At 45.9% G+C, this 16,442-nt stretch overlaps 1 protein-coding gene and 1 non-coding gene across 2 annotated transcripts in view; one reads left to right on the forward strand and one right to left on the reverse strand.

Moving 5' to 3' along the window:
• Positions 1 to 16,442, forward strand: part of LOC144100587 (sodium-coupled monocarboxylate transporter 1-like) — an 81,197-nt gene that overhangs the window by 44,950 nt on the left and 19,805 nt on the right. Inside the window, exons 5-6 of the mRNA XM_077633484.1 lie at positions 10,508 to 10,575; positions 12,777 to 12,934. Coding sequence (XP_077489610.1) covers positions 10,508 to 10,575; positions 12,777 to 12,934 — 226 coding nt within the window. The remainder of the gene's footprint in view (positions 1 to 10,507; positions 10,576 to 12,776; positions 12,935 to 16,442) is intronic.
• TRNAW-CCA (transfer RNA tryptophan (anticodon CCA)) lies at positions 2,136 to 2,207 on the reverse strand. Its single transcript has one exon. It is a non-coding gene; the product is annotated as a tRNA-Trp (tRNA).

The following is a 16,442-nucleotide window of genomic DNA, read 5'->3' on the forward strand; positions in this document are numbered from 1 at the left end:
GGTGAATCGCAGATTATTAGGTATTTCCTATTAACTCTTATTCCCAACTGTTCCCAATTCAGGCGCCGGAATACCTCCTGTAAACAGGCGGCTAATAGCATTAGCGATTTCGTATCTCCTTGACTGACACCCTTACTTATTAGAATTTTATTGCCCACCGGTGATACAATGGGTACAAGCTTTCTCCTGGTCTGGTGCTCGGCTTCTTTACGGTGAATTTTTTGGGACATGGGTCTTTACCCCATCTAGAGAAGGCAAAAACACCTTGTGCCATGGCGGTCTTTGGCCCTAGATGACCATGCGCCATAAAAAATTCACAATCATCATCATCCCTGCCAGTAATTTTTTTTTTGGCGGAGAAAAGCAATTTCACGTCAGTTTTGGTCCCAATCGTTTTAGACTGCGTGATACCTTGTGTATCACCAACGAATGAAACGCGAACAAGAAAACTGAGGTGGAACAGAAAAACGCAAAGCTCCTGGAAAGGAAACACAAATGAGGTTGATTAACACTTCTGCAGAAGAGTCTGCGCGCATTTGAAGTTAAGCTAACTTGAGTCAGTATTGAAGTTCCGCTGGCTAAGAGCTTGTTATTTTGGTCTTTATGGCTCAATCGTTTGTTCACGTTTCATTTCTTGCTAATAGTACATGTGGAATACACGCGGTATTTTTTTCTTGCTGGTTGATCAGCGTTGGTGCATATTATCTTCAGAATTTTTCGTTCAGCAATCAATGATTCTGCTACGTTGGACTCTAACTTCAAAGCGTATCTTGCAGCGGTTAACCATATTACTTGTGCGTCAAAGCTTGTTTTACTTTGATTCACACAAGGCCTGTACAACGCGGCTTTCATGCACGTTTTGGCGATTCCGTACTTCACTATCGTTTAATATGACCCGACTGAAATGCGAGAAGGCTGGTGTAGTTGCGCGGTAATTAAACCCAGCGCGAACGCTCATCGGATAGCACAAGACCCAGATCGAAAAACTTATTTTATTGTTAGCAGAAAACCGGTTGGTCAGTTGTAACGCGTTAGGTTCTATGCAGAGCACGTCAAGAATGTAACGTTTTCAGTGAATGCAGCCTCTTTTTAATTAGAACGTGGTAGAATTCAATGCATTAGGTGTTCATTCCCAGTATTTTTCACTTTTGTAAGGCCGGAAATCTTCAGCGTTATCACTGGTGCGGGGGACAGGGCTATCACATAAGCATGTAAAAAATGCGATTAAATTTAACCGAATCAGGGAAACCAACATCAAATTTCTTATACAGCCTGGTCACCAATGACATCGTCATACAGAGGTTATTTCATACGTGAGAAATGAAATTTCGTCAACATGAAAGAGAGATCTGGGATTACAAATATAAAGCCAATACTGTGTACTTGCAATCGTAAGACAATAGAGAACGAGATAGATGTAGAAAAAAAGGAAAATTATGAAATATATGCTCAATCTCTCAATACAGGCCAACTTCAATATGTCCGAATCGTTTATTTAAACAGCGGGAAGCTCCGCTCAAAGAAGAATTCATAATTACAAGGAGGAAGAAAACTATTATTTAGTTGTGGTTTTATTTCTATACCACAACCCGTAGGCCTTTATTTGCCTACCAAATTCGGTACACAGAAGACCCCGGATGGCTGTCGGAGTATATATAGCGGAACGAATCTATTTATTGTAGACGGGGCTGAAAGTCTCAATGCGAGATGTGCTGTTTTCTAGTTTCTGCCACAGGTGGCGCTGTGATCTCACGGTGGTAGTGAAACCCCACGAAATCAAGAAACGTGATGAGTAGTTGCTGCCACAGATGGCGCTGTGATGTAAGGGTGGTGGCAGGTAGGTAAACTCTTATATTGGGCCCAAAAACAGGGGACCAGTCAAAGGACCGGTTGCGCTGACTTAGAGGAGGTCGGCGGGGATCCTTTGGGATGCCGCGGCCTCCACCGCGCGGTGGATAAGCCAGCGTTGGTCTGCAGACCCCGCGAAATCTCCAAACGTGATGAGTAAGAGTTAACGCTCTTAAAAAGTGGAGGGAACATATAAACTCCGCCTTTAGGGTATGACGCGAAAGCGCAGTGTGGTAATTCCCATACATGTAAAACGTGATTCTCTACATTCATTAAAAAAAACATAGTGACCCGTACGTGATTCGAACACGCAACCTTCTGATCTGGAGTCAGACGCGCTACCATTGCGCCAACGAGTCAGCGTGGCAATAGAGGCAACAAAAACAGACGAGATCGCAGTTATCAGCCCTCGCTTCTTCTATTGCTACTTTTTTTCTTGTTAAGAGAGACACTTCCCTCTGAAAATACAGCTTCACTTGCCTCGCGCAGGATGGTGATAAATGTTTCCTTTTTTTTTTGTACTGGGACGCCCTTGTTAATTTCTTTGACAAAACCAGCCATTAGCGAAGACTTGTGTATCAGGAAATCCTGACGTCCCTGTCCAGCCAGTACAGCCAACAGTGTAAGCGATGAATTACACGTTAGTGAGTATATTTTCGATTGCTTTAAATTTAAGCAAGCTTTCTCTCATGTTGCATTTTGTATTTTGTGAGGAAATAAAAAATTGAGCTTCATATAGATTTTGCAACATTGGAATGTATAAGGTTAATGAGTATTGGGAGCACCTAATTTACTTGTGGGGAACGAAATAATTTATTACCAATTGAAAGAAAAATCGCAGCCACCTTCTAGTTATTTCTTGAAAGTATTTGTTTAAGCCTTTCCAGCTATCCAAACTTGCATCTCACTTTCGATGATGAGTTAGAGCACATGTATCTCTGCTGCTGTAGCACTGTTTGCGTGAGGGAAAGGTATATTTAAACCTTTAGTCAAAGCAATATACAACAGAAAGACATTACAGAACTAATTCTAATGTTATCGCCCATTCAGGGCGATTCAAACCGATTACAATCGCCAGCACGTTTCAAAATCGGAGCGGAGCAAAGGTTTTAGCAAAGTATAGCGTTTTAAAACATTTAGTATAATTACTATAACTGGATATAATATATTCTAACAGATACTATTACCTATTGGCGCCTGGCGTTTCTCAGCCTTACTCGCTCACGATTCGAAACTGCCATCAAAAAGAAGGAATAAAACAAAGCGGGACCGCATTCCTCCTCCACCGCGCACATCTCTCCCTCTCCCCGGCCACCCACTGCCGACCGGACAGTGTGCCGAGCTTCGGCCGTCGGGTGGCAGCTGCGACCAACCGGGGTAGCAATCACGCCACGCGTCCGACCGGAGTCAACGCGAATCCCACCGGCGTGTGCCCGAGTTACCGGGGGAAGTGGAGGCAACCGTCAGGTGGACATCCTCACGGTTACCGGCCACCCCGTTCCGGGACCGGAACCCACAGCCTACCGCAGCGTGAACTCGCGCCTCGAGTCACTCGCCCACTCAGCGGTGATGGTACAGGGGTCTATGGGTGATTATATATCTGCAAGGTAAATGGGTAAATATTTGGGTCACCCGGACATCCGTGATTACGCAAGAATTGACGGGTTAGAGAAAGCAGTGATATGAACGCCGACAAAAACAGCGAACGTAGTTTTAAATTCATGTTTTATTTCAAAACTTATGATACTAAACGAAGGGCACCCAATGCTCTCTAAGCCTTACAAAGAAGATAGCACTCTGGTAAACATTGCATGTTGTAAATTATCTTTTTCAACGTTCTAGACGACACGTGGGTTTTGAGGAACGCCGTAGCGAAGGTGTACGAATAAATTTCGACCACCCGCGGTTCTTAACGTGGCTGACATCGCACAGCACGCGGGCGCCTTTTAAGCGCACCTTCACCGAAACGCGGCCGCCGCGGCCGAAGCTTAAACCGAGCCCGTATAGGGTGCGTACCTAACCATTGAACCACGTACCGAAGCGCGTTTAGGACTCTCGGATTAAGAAGACACTTTTTGCATTACCAGGTTCACGAGCGAAGCCTGCTTGTCTTCATAGTCTCCTATTAGTCAAAGGTCTGCGCTGCAAAGCGTGACCGGGGGGAGGGGGGGGGGGGGGAGGTAAGAAAAGTTTACTGCACTGTTGCGTCACACACACCCCGAAGAAAAGACCACAAGGGACGTAGTAGAAGCCTTTCATATGGCGAAGGAGCAACAAACTGCATGAGTAAACTATACATTAGTCTGTTTGTTTGTTTGTTGGTTGGTTGGTTGGTTGGTTGGTTGGTTGGTTGGTTGGTTGGTTGGTTGGTTGGTTGGTTGGTTGGTTGGTTGGTTGGTTGGTTGGTTGGTTGGTTGGTTTGTTTGTTTGTTTGTTTGTTTGTCCTTACTGTCAACCCAAGTATGGGCGCTTACAGGAGTGGAAGAAATACAACAAAGAAAGACAACAATTAAGTGTCGCTCCAAGTCGAACGACAAACGACAATATAAAACAGTGGCAGTATCTATAAAAATGACATGCAGTGAACAAAGGCAAAAATAAGCTCGGATTATGCGCATAAGAAACATAATTACATACTAAGACGCATTCATATCAGAGAAGATGAGGGCCTCTAAACCAGCAGTAAAAGCAAGAGGAAGATATGGCAACTGGATCTGGTAGTTCGTTCCAGTCTTTAATCTCCCTTGGAAAAAATCTGTTTGAAAATATCATTCCGTGTAACTGGTGGCTGTACGTGTACAGGGTGTCCCAGCTAACTTTAGCCAGGGTTTAAAATATGCAGCGACACTCTAAGACGACGCGACCAAATTCATGTTGCTGGCTATTGTATGGAGCAACTCGCACTTTTTTATATTGGGCTTAATTACATAATTAGTCGATATTAATTATTCAACTTTGCAAGAAAAGAAGATAGGCGAAAAAGGCAAACGATAAATTCGCCTTTTTAAAGGTCCCATTGAACAGTTTGTAACTTATCATTTATCACATATCGGCTTTTTTCGCTTTTTCCCTTAATCGTGAGAGCCTGCTCAGGAATAGCAACCTGCATGGATGGCAATCCAAGTCCCACCGATGGCAGCATGTACCATAGAAATGTAGTAACGCATCGCTTGACCGCTGCACCACTGCGTCAGCAGTGGTAGCAAGACTACCTGGGATCTATGAATGTATAGTGTGACCAATTCCACTTATGTAGAAATTACATTATTTCCGCTATCTAAACAACTGCCATCCGTGAACGCTGGATCTGAACACCGAAACCGAAGTGAAAACCGAGCTGCTAGCGCACCTAATTTGAATTTTGCTTAACTACGCAAATCGTCAATCATTCTTTTTTTTTTTTTGCAAGTTTGCGGACCAGGCAACGGCCGCCTAAAGTTCTCTGAACTGTGACGAGAATGCAGCGTATTTTGCGCCCGCTCTGCACTTTTGTTACGGACGTGGCTCATCTGTGATCTTTCACTGTTACTTCTCGTTTAGCATGATGATTACCAGCGAAAAAGAAAAGATCTCAGCAATACTTTTTCATGTGCACATCGACATGCAATTTCAAAAATGAGAGAAATAAAGAAGGTCACGAAACGGTTGAAAGTGGTGCCGCGAATGATTGAGCGTTACCTCTGGTGTGACAGCAAAGAATTTTTCACGGACGTGTTCTCTAATTTATCTCGCAAAGTCCAAGAGCCGGAGGTAAATCAGGACATGTCAGGTACTCCTCTCCCCTGTTAGTGAACAGGGGAATTTCTTCCTCTTTCCCCTTTGATACCTGTCACCTTCCACCCTCTTCCCAACCTCTCTCCTCCATCCTCACCGTTGAAAGTGGACTTGAAGATTTATGTGTTTGACCAAATATTTTCTTTTCTTTACCAAAATTCGCAAGCAAACAATGTGCAAATGGGTACAAACAACCCGCGCCTTTGCCAAAGCCACTGCCTTTAATGTTCAGACAATTCATCGCGGTAAGGCCGAGAACTTCTCGGCAAACAAGTTCAAAATGTGGATAAACTTCGATCCACTCAGGGAGATTACAGTGACAGGCGGGGTTATATCTTTTGTCTTGTTATTAGCCTGTGACTCGAAAACAAGTTTTTTCAGCCGACGCCGCACTAATCTATTGGCTAACTTGTTTGGTAGTGAAACTTCAGGAGAAAACTTTCCCTCGCTCATTGCCTGCTGAACTCTCCAGTTTAGATGCGCGATCTATGCTTGCCATAATACACATCAAAAGCCGTAGAAGTCCACGGACCACATACGTCTGTTGGTTGGTGTGGAGAAAGCAGACTGCTGTGCAGGGCGCCGACGAGAAGTGTATCGACGTATTGTATTGTATTGTATTGTATTGTATTGTATTGTATTGCGTTGTACGTGTATCTGAGCTGTGGTGTTCAACGACCTGTCACGCGACACAGGAGCGCGGCCGCTAGCTTGCCACGCCTATTTGCCAAGCTCTCATACTACACCCCAAACAGAAAGTGTTTAAGATTGTACGGATCGACACTGATGAACAGAAAAGCTGAGTGTGGTGTAAGGCAGCAGGTTCGGCGCCTGGCGGCCGCCGGCGACAACAAACCATGCTACTGAACGAGTGCTACAAGTTAATGAATAGCAGGAAAGAATAGGCGACCACATAAAGACAACGCACCTGGCGAAGCGAAGAATGCGAGGCCAATAGTTCCCAGCTTCACGACTCCACAGTGCGCGCCGCCAAAGTTTAGGCAAGGCGGCTTCATCGTAAAAACTCCACAATGCAAGCACCAAAAATCCAAAAATTGCACGTCGGAGCCAAGCGATAACCAAGGCCAGAATGAAGTCGTTCCTCAAGGGACACCGGAACAGCCCGTTTGGTTACAGTCTAAACACGAATTAGCCTATATAAGAGCAAACACTGGCGGTGGTTTAGCTCTGGTTAAACCTTGAATGACGCGATAGCTACAGCTGGCCAGTGGAACTTTGTCACGTGACCAACCGTGTGATCAGCCACGGCGCCGCGCCGCCGGCAGCTGCTCTGCACCACGTAACCAACCACGTGACAGCGTGGTGGCGCAGCCACAGGGTGGCGCGCAGCCACGCTGAAGGTTCGAAATTCTACCGTAATGTAGCTACCGCTACAAAAATGAGTATGGTGTCCTCTAGGGCACTGCCTCTTAGGAACACGGTATGCTGCCGAAGTCCAGGGGTAAATTTAGATCCCAAATGTGCGGAATTATTTCTCTTGGCGACGGAGGCATAATCCTACCGTGATCACAGTAATACCCCTGTCACACGGGCACCGCGCAGGCCTTTGAGAATCAGGTCCTTATATCCAAAGGCGTAAGGAGTGCAGCTACACAGCACAAATGTTGCGCATTTGCCGCTAAGGGCCCTAGAGGCGAAGGCGCCCGTGAGAGACCTTTGGAGCCCAAAGGCGCGGCCTTCAAGAACCTGCGATCGCATTGCCGCCCAATGTCAAAAAGAAAAAGCAATAAAAAATTATCTGCACCCAACAATGCTTGAAGATTTTTTTTAAATATGAAAGGTGTGTCTGACTTTGCTTTTTGTACGGGTGTTTATATTTTATGCCCAGATTTCATAACACTGAAAGTGCTGCAGCAACACTGAGTGCCCCTGGTGGCCAAGGCAATACACAAAACGTGCTGTTGCTGATGAGTCTAGCTGTTGCAGTTCTTTTAAGGAAGCAGTTAGAATTTCAAAAAAAATGTCTGAGCACAACGAATGAACAGAACAACCCCACTTGAATTTTAAAACACTCACTTCAGCCTCCTGTAGCACAGCAGCGGGTGCTAAGCCTCCACGACTATTTGACTTTTGGGCTCCACCGTGTAGCTGCGTCCCCGCTCCTTTAAGCTTTCGCTCTTTTGGTCAAAAATGATGCCTTTGCTGAAAAGGCCTGAGAGGAATGCCGTGTGACAGGGGTATTACTTTATGCAGTGAACAATGAGAGAGGAATCTAGCTCAGTACCGGAGGTTTCGAAGTCGCATGCGGGAGGTGCGCGGTTCGATACCAAGCGCCGCCAGATACACAGCGGTGATACAATGGGCACAAGCTTTCCCCTGGTCTGATGTTCGGCCTTTTTAGGGTGAAATTCTTGTGAAATGGGTCTTTGGCGCCACCTTAGGTAGAAGAAAATATCTTGTGCCATGGCGCTCTTTGGCCAAAGATGTCCTTGCGCCGTTAAAAATCCATCCTCATCACCAGGTTTCGAGGTTACCAAATAGAGGAAACTTAAAATGCGGTAAAAAATTTTCGTAACTGCCACAACTTCGCATGTTTTCAAGAGAAAATGTGTGTCCGTTACCAGCCATACGTATTCCGCATTTTTACTGATGGAAATCTATTCCCTGATGATGGAAATGTAGGGACAGTATGCCCTAAATTCCCCTAAAAATAAGTGTTTTACAAGATAACTTATTTCCTTTTTAATCCCATATAGCCTAAATCATGTTTGGAGTGTAGAATTTCTCCGTGTCTCATCATCTGCGGTTCCGCGACAACCCTACGCAACGACCTTGCCGCTGTATGCTCGGGCAGGCGTTTCCGAATGCCGACCCGAGTATATTCCTGTTGGGCACCGACTGTCGCTGAATTTATCATCTCATTTCCGTGGCACTGCTGTCAATGTAATATTATTGTGGATTTTGTTGTTGCTGCTACTATTGAATGTTTTTGTTTCCCTATTTCTTGGAGAAAAATTTCTCTGCAGTGTTTCTCTGTGCGCTCTACCAGCCGCAAAGGCTTAGAGTTGTTTCCCGGCAATTCAAAATAAAAATTAATCGATTTATTATCAAATACGTCGCAGAATTTTCTAGATTTTACGTCATACCTCGATTGTTAGCGCTATATAGGGTATTTACTTTTATTTATTTATTATTCCTCAAAGATTTCTTGCGGGCCAGTACACGAGGGGTGGGGGTAACACAGCAAAGATAACTATACATTATTTAAAATGGAGGAAAATAGTTACATGATGAAGTAATAGCTGTATAGCTTTCCTTTGATGCCGATGCCGGCGCTCGAGTGGATATAAATGAATAATCACTCCCTTATTACAATGGTTACATTGATGAAATATATTCCTCGATGGCGGACTCGAATAGTTGATGGTTGGTGATGCCGCCACTTCAGTCGGGAAGGAAGGAAGTAAAACGTTTATTGAGCTCTAGAGAGTAGGTGAGCAATTTGGCGGAGTCAGATGTGTCGTCCGTCTTCTTAGCAATGGTCGTCTGCCCCTAGTCCAGGGCTCCGCTGGATGCCGCTGCCAGCTGTGCTCGCCGGATTAGCCCAAGTTGGACGTCCTGACGGTCGCTGGAGAGCATTCCTTCCCATTGCTCCGCACTCGGGTTTGGTATTTTTGGTGCCACCTCTATTTTCTGGCAGGCCCACGTTATGTGATAGAGCGTGGGTGTTTCATGGCACCATGGGCATTTGTTTGTGTATTGTGTGGTTGTATTTCGTTGAGTGTATTTAGATTCGGGTATGAGCCCGTCTGTAGCAGCCTCCAGGCGACGGCGTCTTCCCTGGAAAGAGATTTATGTGGTGGGGGGTACCGTTTCCTGCAGCCCTTGTAGTGGTTTAAGATTGCCGAGTAATCTCTAGGGACAGGTTCGGCTTCCTCGAGGTCGCTTGTGGGGGGAGCTCGGTAAAAAGTGTACCCTCGAGCTACCCTGTCGACCGCTTGGTTGCCTTCCACTCGCGCGTGTCCCGGCGTCCATACTATCGCATGTTTTATTGGTTCTTCTACTGCGCTTTGTTTGGGTCGGTCCCCATAGCGGAGTACTCTGTGACCTATTCTGCCTAACATGAAGTTTCGGCATGCCGTTTGAGAGTCGGCTAGTATTGTTAAGGATCGCTTAGTCCTGTAGCCCTCCGCTGCCACTAGAGCGACGGCCACTTCTTCAGCCTCGACTGCCGTGCAGTCCCGTAGCGACGCGCTGATGATTCTCCGCATGCCCGAGTTTATCACAGCTGCTACCGCGTTGGGGTTGTTTCGTCCCGTCTTTCTGGGGTATGTGGCTGTGTCCTCATACACCGTTGTTGTCTGGCGGGCTAGTGAGTTTTGGATGTACTCGGCTCTCGCCTTTCTGCGTTCATCGTGTAGGTTGGGGTCCATGTTCTTGGGGATGGGGGTCACTCTAATTGTGCCCCGCATGCCGTCCGGGATAGTCGCGGTTCGCTGGATTTCTTGTATTTGTTCGTTGCATCCCAACTTCTGCAGAAGCTCCCTGCCAGACGGAGTCTGCTGTAGTCTCTGGAACTGGGGAGATCATTCCAGTCGCGGGTAGTCTTTAGGAAAAACGATTACTGGAATGTTGTGGTATTTGATCTATAGGTTATGTTTGATTCGATATCTGTCGCTGTAAGCCTTCTGGCGTATGTCAGGAAAGCTGGGGCTTCCCGGCTGCGCAGGTTATGCTCTATTGGAATCACCTGTCGCTCGCAATGCGTGACGTTGCTGCTCGGGCAGAGAATCAGCAGCCCTGTCCACTGTTGCAGTTGTTTTTCTTTTCTTTTTATAATTTCTAGCACACCTGACACACAATCCTTGTTCCTTAGTGTTTCCAAGTGATTTCTTATTGCCTTTTTACCGTTTCTCTTTTTCAGTGTTTCCAGTACCACTCCTGTACTCAACCATGGCCATTGGTCTAGCCGGAACTATTTACACAGCTCTGGTAACGACGCTTTCAAGCATGTTGATCCCAGAGGTTATGAAAAACGAATCTAAATATTGACGATGCTGCTCAGAAACTACAGCGTTTCCGACTCAAGTATTGGACGTAAAACCAAAGCCGTAACGTTTCAATTTTAGAAACAGAGCCTTTTTTTTTCATATCTGGTGTTCCTGTCACTAATACCGCAATACCGGATTGATGTACAGGTAGAAACATTACGCTTGGCATCTACAAAGCGGGCGAGAAATTTTCATCTTCAGATAGCACATGTCCAACATTCTTGGACAAAAATTTCTAAAATTGGAAAATTGTACAATCCTCAGACGAAAATATCGAAGGTAATGGTCCATTCTTTCGATATGTAGCAAAATTTTTCTCTTATAGTGTTTCCATTGCCCGCATCGAGCAGCTCATACTGCCATTGAAATACAATGGGGAACGTTTTTGTCGATCGCAAAAACGTTAATAGCAAAAACATGCCAGCCGGCCGACGGGATATCCGCCGATGTGCTGAATTACATAGTGAAATCTTCGAATATATGAAAAAAACTGCGCTCATAAACTCTTTCTCGTTCAAGAATGCTCTTCTACTTCATTGTTAGGCATGCGAGGTCTCGAAGAACACGGAAATAAACGGAAACAGCTGTCTGGCCTTTACCTCTCCTGGAAGACAACTAGCTCGAGCCTGTGAGCGTCGGCGCTAGCTCCAAACAACGCTGCACATTGTATTTTTTAACAATAGCCTCTCTGTTTCCGCCCTGGATTAACAGTTACACAATACATATTCAGTTCCTCAGGAAGGATCACTGACTGCGAAGACCTTCCTCACACCACGCCCGTCCCGTCAGGCCATCAGAGCGAAAGCACTAATCCGGAGGTTCAGAGCCCAGCAAAATCATCCAGTGTATGTTTGCGCATCTATGGAGCATAGAAAAAAAGAGAAAAGGAAATCACATCTACATCCACGACTGGGAGTCGAACCCGCGGCGGCGCTAACAGATCAGCTTCAAAACTCCCTGCACGAGACCACTAGGCTAGCGCCACAGCTTCTTTTTTTCTTTTTGCTTGAAAATAGCTGCGAAAAGAAAAGTCTAAGCACGCTTACGCCACCAAACACCAGGCCACCATACCGCTGCATGAGCCCTCCTTCCCAAACATAAATGTCTGGGAGGCACACACATGCATCCAGATAGGGGAGCCAGCTAGGCGTCTCTTGCAGGGCAGCATATACTCCACACATCAAAGCGGACTGGTCATGAAACAAATATTTCGACGACCGTGGTGATTCGGCGTGGCGGTCCATCATGTGGCTTCTCCAGAGACTAAATAGTCCCAGCAACATAAATAGATCACATGGCACAGCACAGTTTTTATACACAGGCAAAAAAAACATACTGTAGGGTGTGATGTCAATGCCCTTCTTAATTGTTGGTTGTAATATGTCCCACAATAACATAGAATTGTACAGAACAAAACAATGGTCTATGGCACAAACATCTCCTTAGCATGTAGCCATGCCTTCACAGCCAGCGTCGATGCGTGCAGTTTAAAGAAGAACGCTTTTGCAGCAGAATAAATACACATTTGCTCAACACGTTTTAAAACACTGGTGTCAAGGAACTACAGAAAAAGTTGGCGATGCAACGGTGCAGGAAACACTTTTTGAGTGCCTGAGTCATCTGCCTTCTGGAGAGGCTGTACAGGTAGTCTAAAGAAAAGCGCACAGTGGGGAAACTGAAGGTGTCAGCAACCTCCTTAAGGAATCCCCATAAAGGCCCTTCACGAGTGCGTCCAGTCGGTGCCAACAGGAAAGTCAAATGAGCATTGAGACTCCTAATGAGCACGGCTACTAAAAAGGCGTGGTTTGGCGATTTGAGAAAGAAGAAAGGCGAGACAAGCTGATGCACGAATAAGTGAGCAAGGCCTATTCCACCAGACCCTAGACAAAGAGGCTGTCAAGACGCATGGGTTCTCATTGGGAGCGCCATATGAATGTAGCGAATTTTCTGTGCATCCCCCTCACTATTTTCCTCACACAATGAAGAACCTGCAGGACATAAGCTAGTTTTGCAAATAAAGAAATGTTGCAGGATTGAGCCCGAACAAACACTGAGAGTTCCCTACCCACCAAGCCTAGGTTTTCCGCCTCATGGACATTACTGACTATCATAATCGTCTAAATTTTTTTCTGCCCACCGCAGGGAGGCTTGCGCAGTGTCGTGTGGGCGGACTGCATCCAGGCTTTGGTAATGCTTGCGTCACCCTTAATCATCATCGGGAAAATAATCTACGACTCGGGAAGCGTCGACCCGCCGCTGAGGCCCCTCAGCGATTTCGACGTCACACATTCCATGTTGCGGTGAGAGTTTGTTACCGTTCGATCCGTTGCCGACCTTTTGTTACCTTCTAGAGATTTATATTGCATTTATTACGCGGAGCGAACTGGCCACGAGCTCCGTCGTGGTACAGGGCTGCCCTAGCTGTAGTTATCGCGCCATCCTGTGTGACATGAAACATCACGCCACCTCTCGATGCTTGCAGCGCAGAAGAGTGCGATCAAGACCCCATCCTAGTAATGCGTTTCGACACCTACCGGTAAAACACGAAAGGTATCGATAGGCATCGATCAATGTTTTACAGCGATAGCTGTTAGGCGCCCGTTTCCGCGTCGCCGTCGGCGTAACCTGTGGGTTTGTTACCATGCTAACAATGATAAAGCACACACCGGTTACCATCGCAACCCGGATATGGCTATCATCCCGCATGACTCCACGTAGGATGTGTTCAGGCATCTGTTAATGATTTGTGTCTGCTTGAGTCTCGTCGTCGGATGTCACCTTACGTCACCTTACGTCCCGGCCAACCTGGGTCTTACGCGCCTACGGATGGCTCTGTTTGGAACAGCCGCCTGCCAAAACTAAATGCCTACGCATATACGCTGAATCTCGTGTTACATAGTCGTAACCATCCCATGAATTTTTTTTTAGAAAATTTTGGTTCGACTAAGTTTACTCACAATCCCATGGCCAGGTTGTGATGACGCCACAAAGCCACGTGAAAGGCTCAGTTTTCGACCATGGTGGGCTGCCCGACGCCCAGCAGAATCTTGTGTCCCATGTTGGTCATAAGGTGACCACCTGGGCTACCCTACACCGACCAATTTGTCGCTCACAACACCTACGACAAATTTTCTGCAGAAGGAAGACTCTACGCTATCGTGTTAAAAGTTCGGATGTTTTTACTGTCTGTGTGAGTGTGCGTATGTGTGCGTGTACATGTGCGTGCGTGTGTGGAAATTCCGTTAACTCTTTCACAGCCCTGAGTGTTTCATACTGCACAGGTTTATTTTTTATGTGCTACTATTACCGGCCGCTGTGAGAGATTCCAGCGATGCGTGTGCAGTTTTCCTGCGTCACACAAACAGAAAAAAAAATTCGAGGAGAAAAGTTCCACAGGTCAAATTCAAACACAGCGATTTCGCGTGCGAAGGGAATATGGAACCCCGTAGCCACAACGAGTGCCGTGTTACTCGATGGATAGAGGGGAACATAGTCTGTGCGGCAATCAGCACCAGTGAAAAACAAACAATAAACAAATGTTTTAAGAAATAACAGCAACAAAAGAAGAAGAGTAATAATTCGGTGTGATTAAGATGATGGTAGCAGTGGTCAATTGCTTGTTAGGGCATTTAAACCTTGCTCCAGCATGACCTCTTTTTTTTCTCACGATTATGCTTTACGAGTCGGGGAGCTAAAATATATAATGTCTTCGGGCGATGCGCAGAAATTAAACAAAAATGCCAGCGTATCCTCAAATAAGGATGACAGGGTTTCAACACTCATGACTTCCGGGCCAATCTAGAAGTTGTTATAAATCTCCCTCGGTGCACAATTATTATTGAGCTAGAAAATTGCCTGAGCTCAAGCGAAGCTGAAAGCTGCTTTTAGAGCGCGCGGAAAGCCTTGAAACAGCATTTTTTTCTTCCACAAGCTGGGATCTGTATCTTTTTTTTACTCATATTGATCTGAGGTTTCGCGGTTTTGCCTTAAGCCGTTGTCTGCTCTTGGCCGTCAATGGCTAGCGGCCAATTTTTGCGGTAATAAGCATCTTTGTTCGGTCACTGCTTAGATAAGCATTATCTTTCCTTGGGTACAATAGGGAAGATGTCCCTTTGACCTTTTTATATAGGCAGATACTGCCACTCATTGCTGAAGCGGTCACTTTAATCACGGTCAGTGCGAGGAACCCCAGTTTTCGTATTTTTCATCTGCTGTTATTGTAGCCCTCAAGTAAAAATGGCGCATACACAGTATTGGAGAAGACACAGGCCCTGGTTTCCAGATGCCCACAAGAATTTTACAATAAAATATTTTGGAGCAGACGACTGCTAGATTAATTTTAAATACGAATTGTATGGACAGCTCAAAGTTGGAGGGCTAAGGACTCAATGTTGGAAGAGAACTTTACGTCCATGAAATATTAGGATTTGAATAACAACGAATCATGCGCATCAGTAGGATATAAACTATGAATAAAGAAAACCGTGAAGAAGACCAACTTTTTGATTCTAAAAATTGTTTTGTGTGGCGGAATATGCATTCCTGCAGCCATGTCGGAGCAAAAAAGCTCAGCGAGAGATAACAACCTCAGTAGACAAGCGCGGAGAGATTTGAAAGGATATTTCCAGCAGACGCGTCCTTATAGAAAATAAGCAGTACAGTACTTTAAAAACTCATCAATAGCTTCGGGTTCAGCACAGAGCGGGCACAAAAGAGAATCGTCCAGGCCCGATTTGTGCAGGTACAAAGTTAATTAGGGTATGCGAAAATGTAGCCGCGCGAAACGAACCTCAAACTTGCGATATCACCATTATTTACTGCTCCAGAAGAACAGAAGATACATGTTGTCAGTAGACGACTGCATGTATCCACATGGACTACATGTACAGTATTTAGCAAAAATATGCAGCGCACGGGACTTGCTTGCAAGCCGTGTAGCGGCGCACTGATGCACATTTGACAGTCCTAAGCCTGAGGCGGTTGTGGGCTTAAGTTCCTCCTGCCTTCGTGACATTAGGCACACCTTTTTATAGAAGGGTGTTCGCTAGAGGAAAGTTTGCTGCCTTCTCGATCCTTTCTGTTTGCGTTCTTAGTCAGTAGAGAACAGTCAGTAAGCGCTTCTGGAACAAATTCTTCAGCTGACGTACGCCTCTGAAACCCGGCGCAGCTTTAATGCGAAGGTTGGTAGGAGTGCAATGGTCGGTAGGAGTACAGGGCCCCTGAGGGGTACCTTCACTATGGTGTCTGTCACTGCTGCGCATGCTAGAAGTAAATTTAGAGATGCAGTCTCATTTTGTCGTTGTGGGAGCAAAAAGTTCAACCCAGGACGCTTTGCCCTACTTTGTCCTGGAAAGTTTATCGGGTATTTACTGACCTTTGTTTCCTGCACCTTTAGGTGCAGGGGATTCTCTGGCATTCACGCGTATTACGAACTTCCTTGAGCCCACAAAACTCAGATCTTGCAGATAAATATTGGAAGGGACACTCAAGCTACGCCTTAAGGGTATGACGCAAATAGATATTAAGTTAGTGTCCATATATGCAGCATTGGTCGCACTCTACTTAACATTCATAGATCACTGGGAGTCTTCATACTCCTCCTGGCGCAGTGGTGCAGCGGTTAGGCGATGCGCCACTGCCCTGCGATGGAAGGTGCTGCCACAGGTGGGACTTGGGTACTCCAGGTTTTTCTTCCCAGCGACCTCTCGAGACCAACCATTAATTTTCCTACCACCTGCCACAATGGACAGCTAGTTTCACAATCCGTTGCGCGGGTTGTGATGACGCCAAAATGACACGTGACCTAGC

This window comes from Amblyomma americanum, chromosome 8 (assembly GCF_052857255.1).
Source record: "Amblyomma americanum isolate KBUSLIRL-KWMA chromosome 8, ASM5285725v1, whole genome shotgun sequence".
Taxonomy (NCBI): Eukaryota; Metazoa; Arthropoda; class Arachnida; order Ixodida; family Ixodidae; genus Amblyomma; species Amblyomma americanum.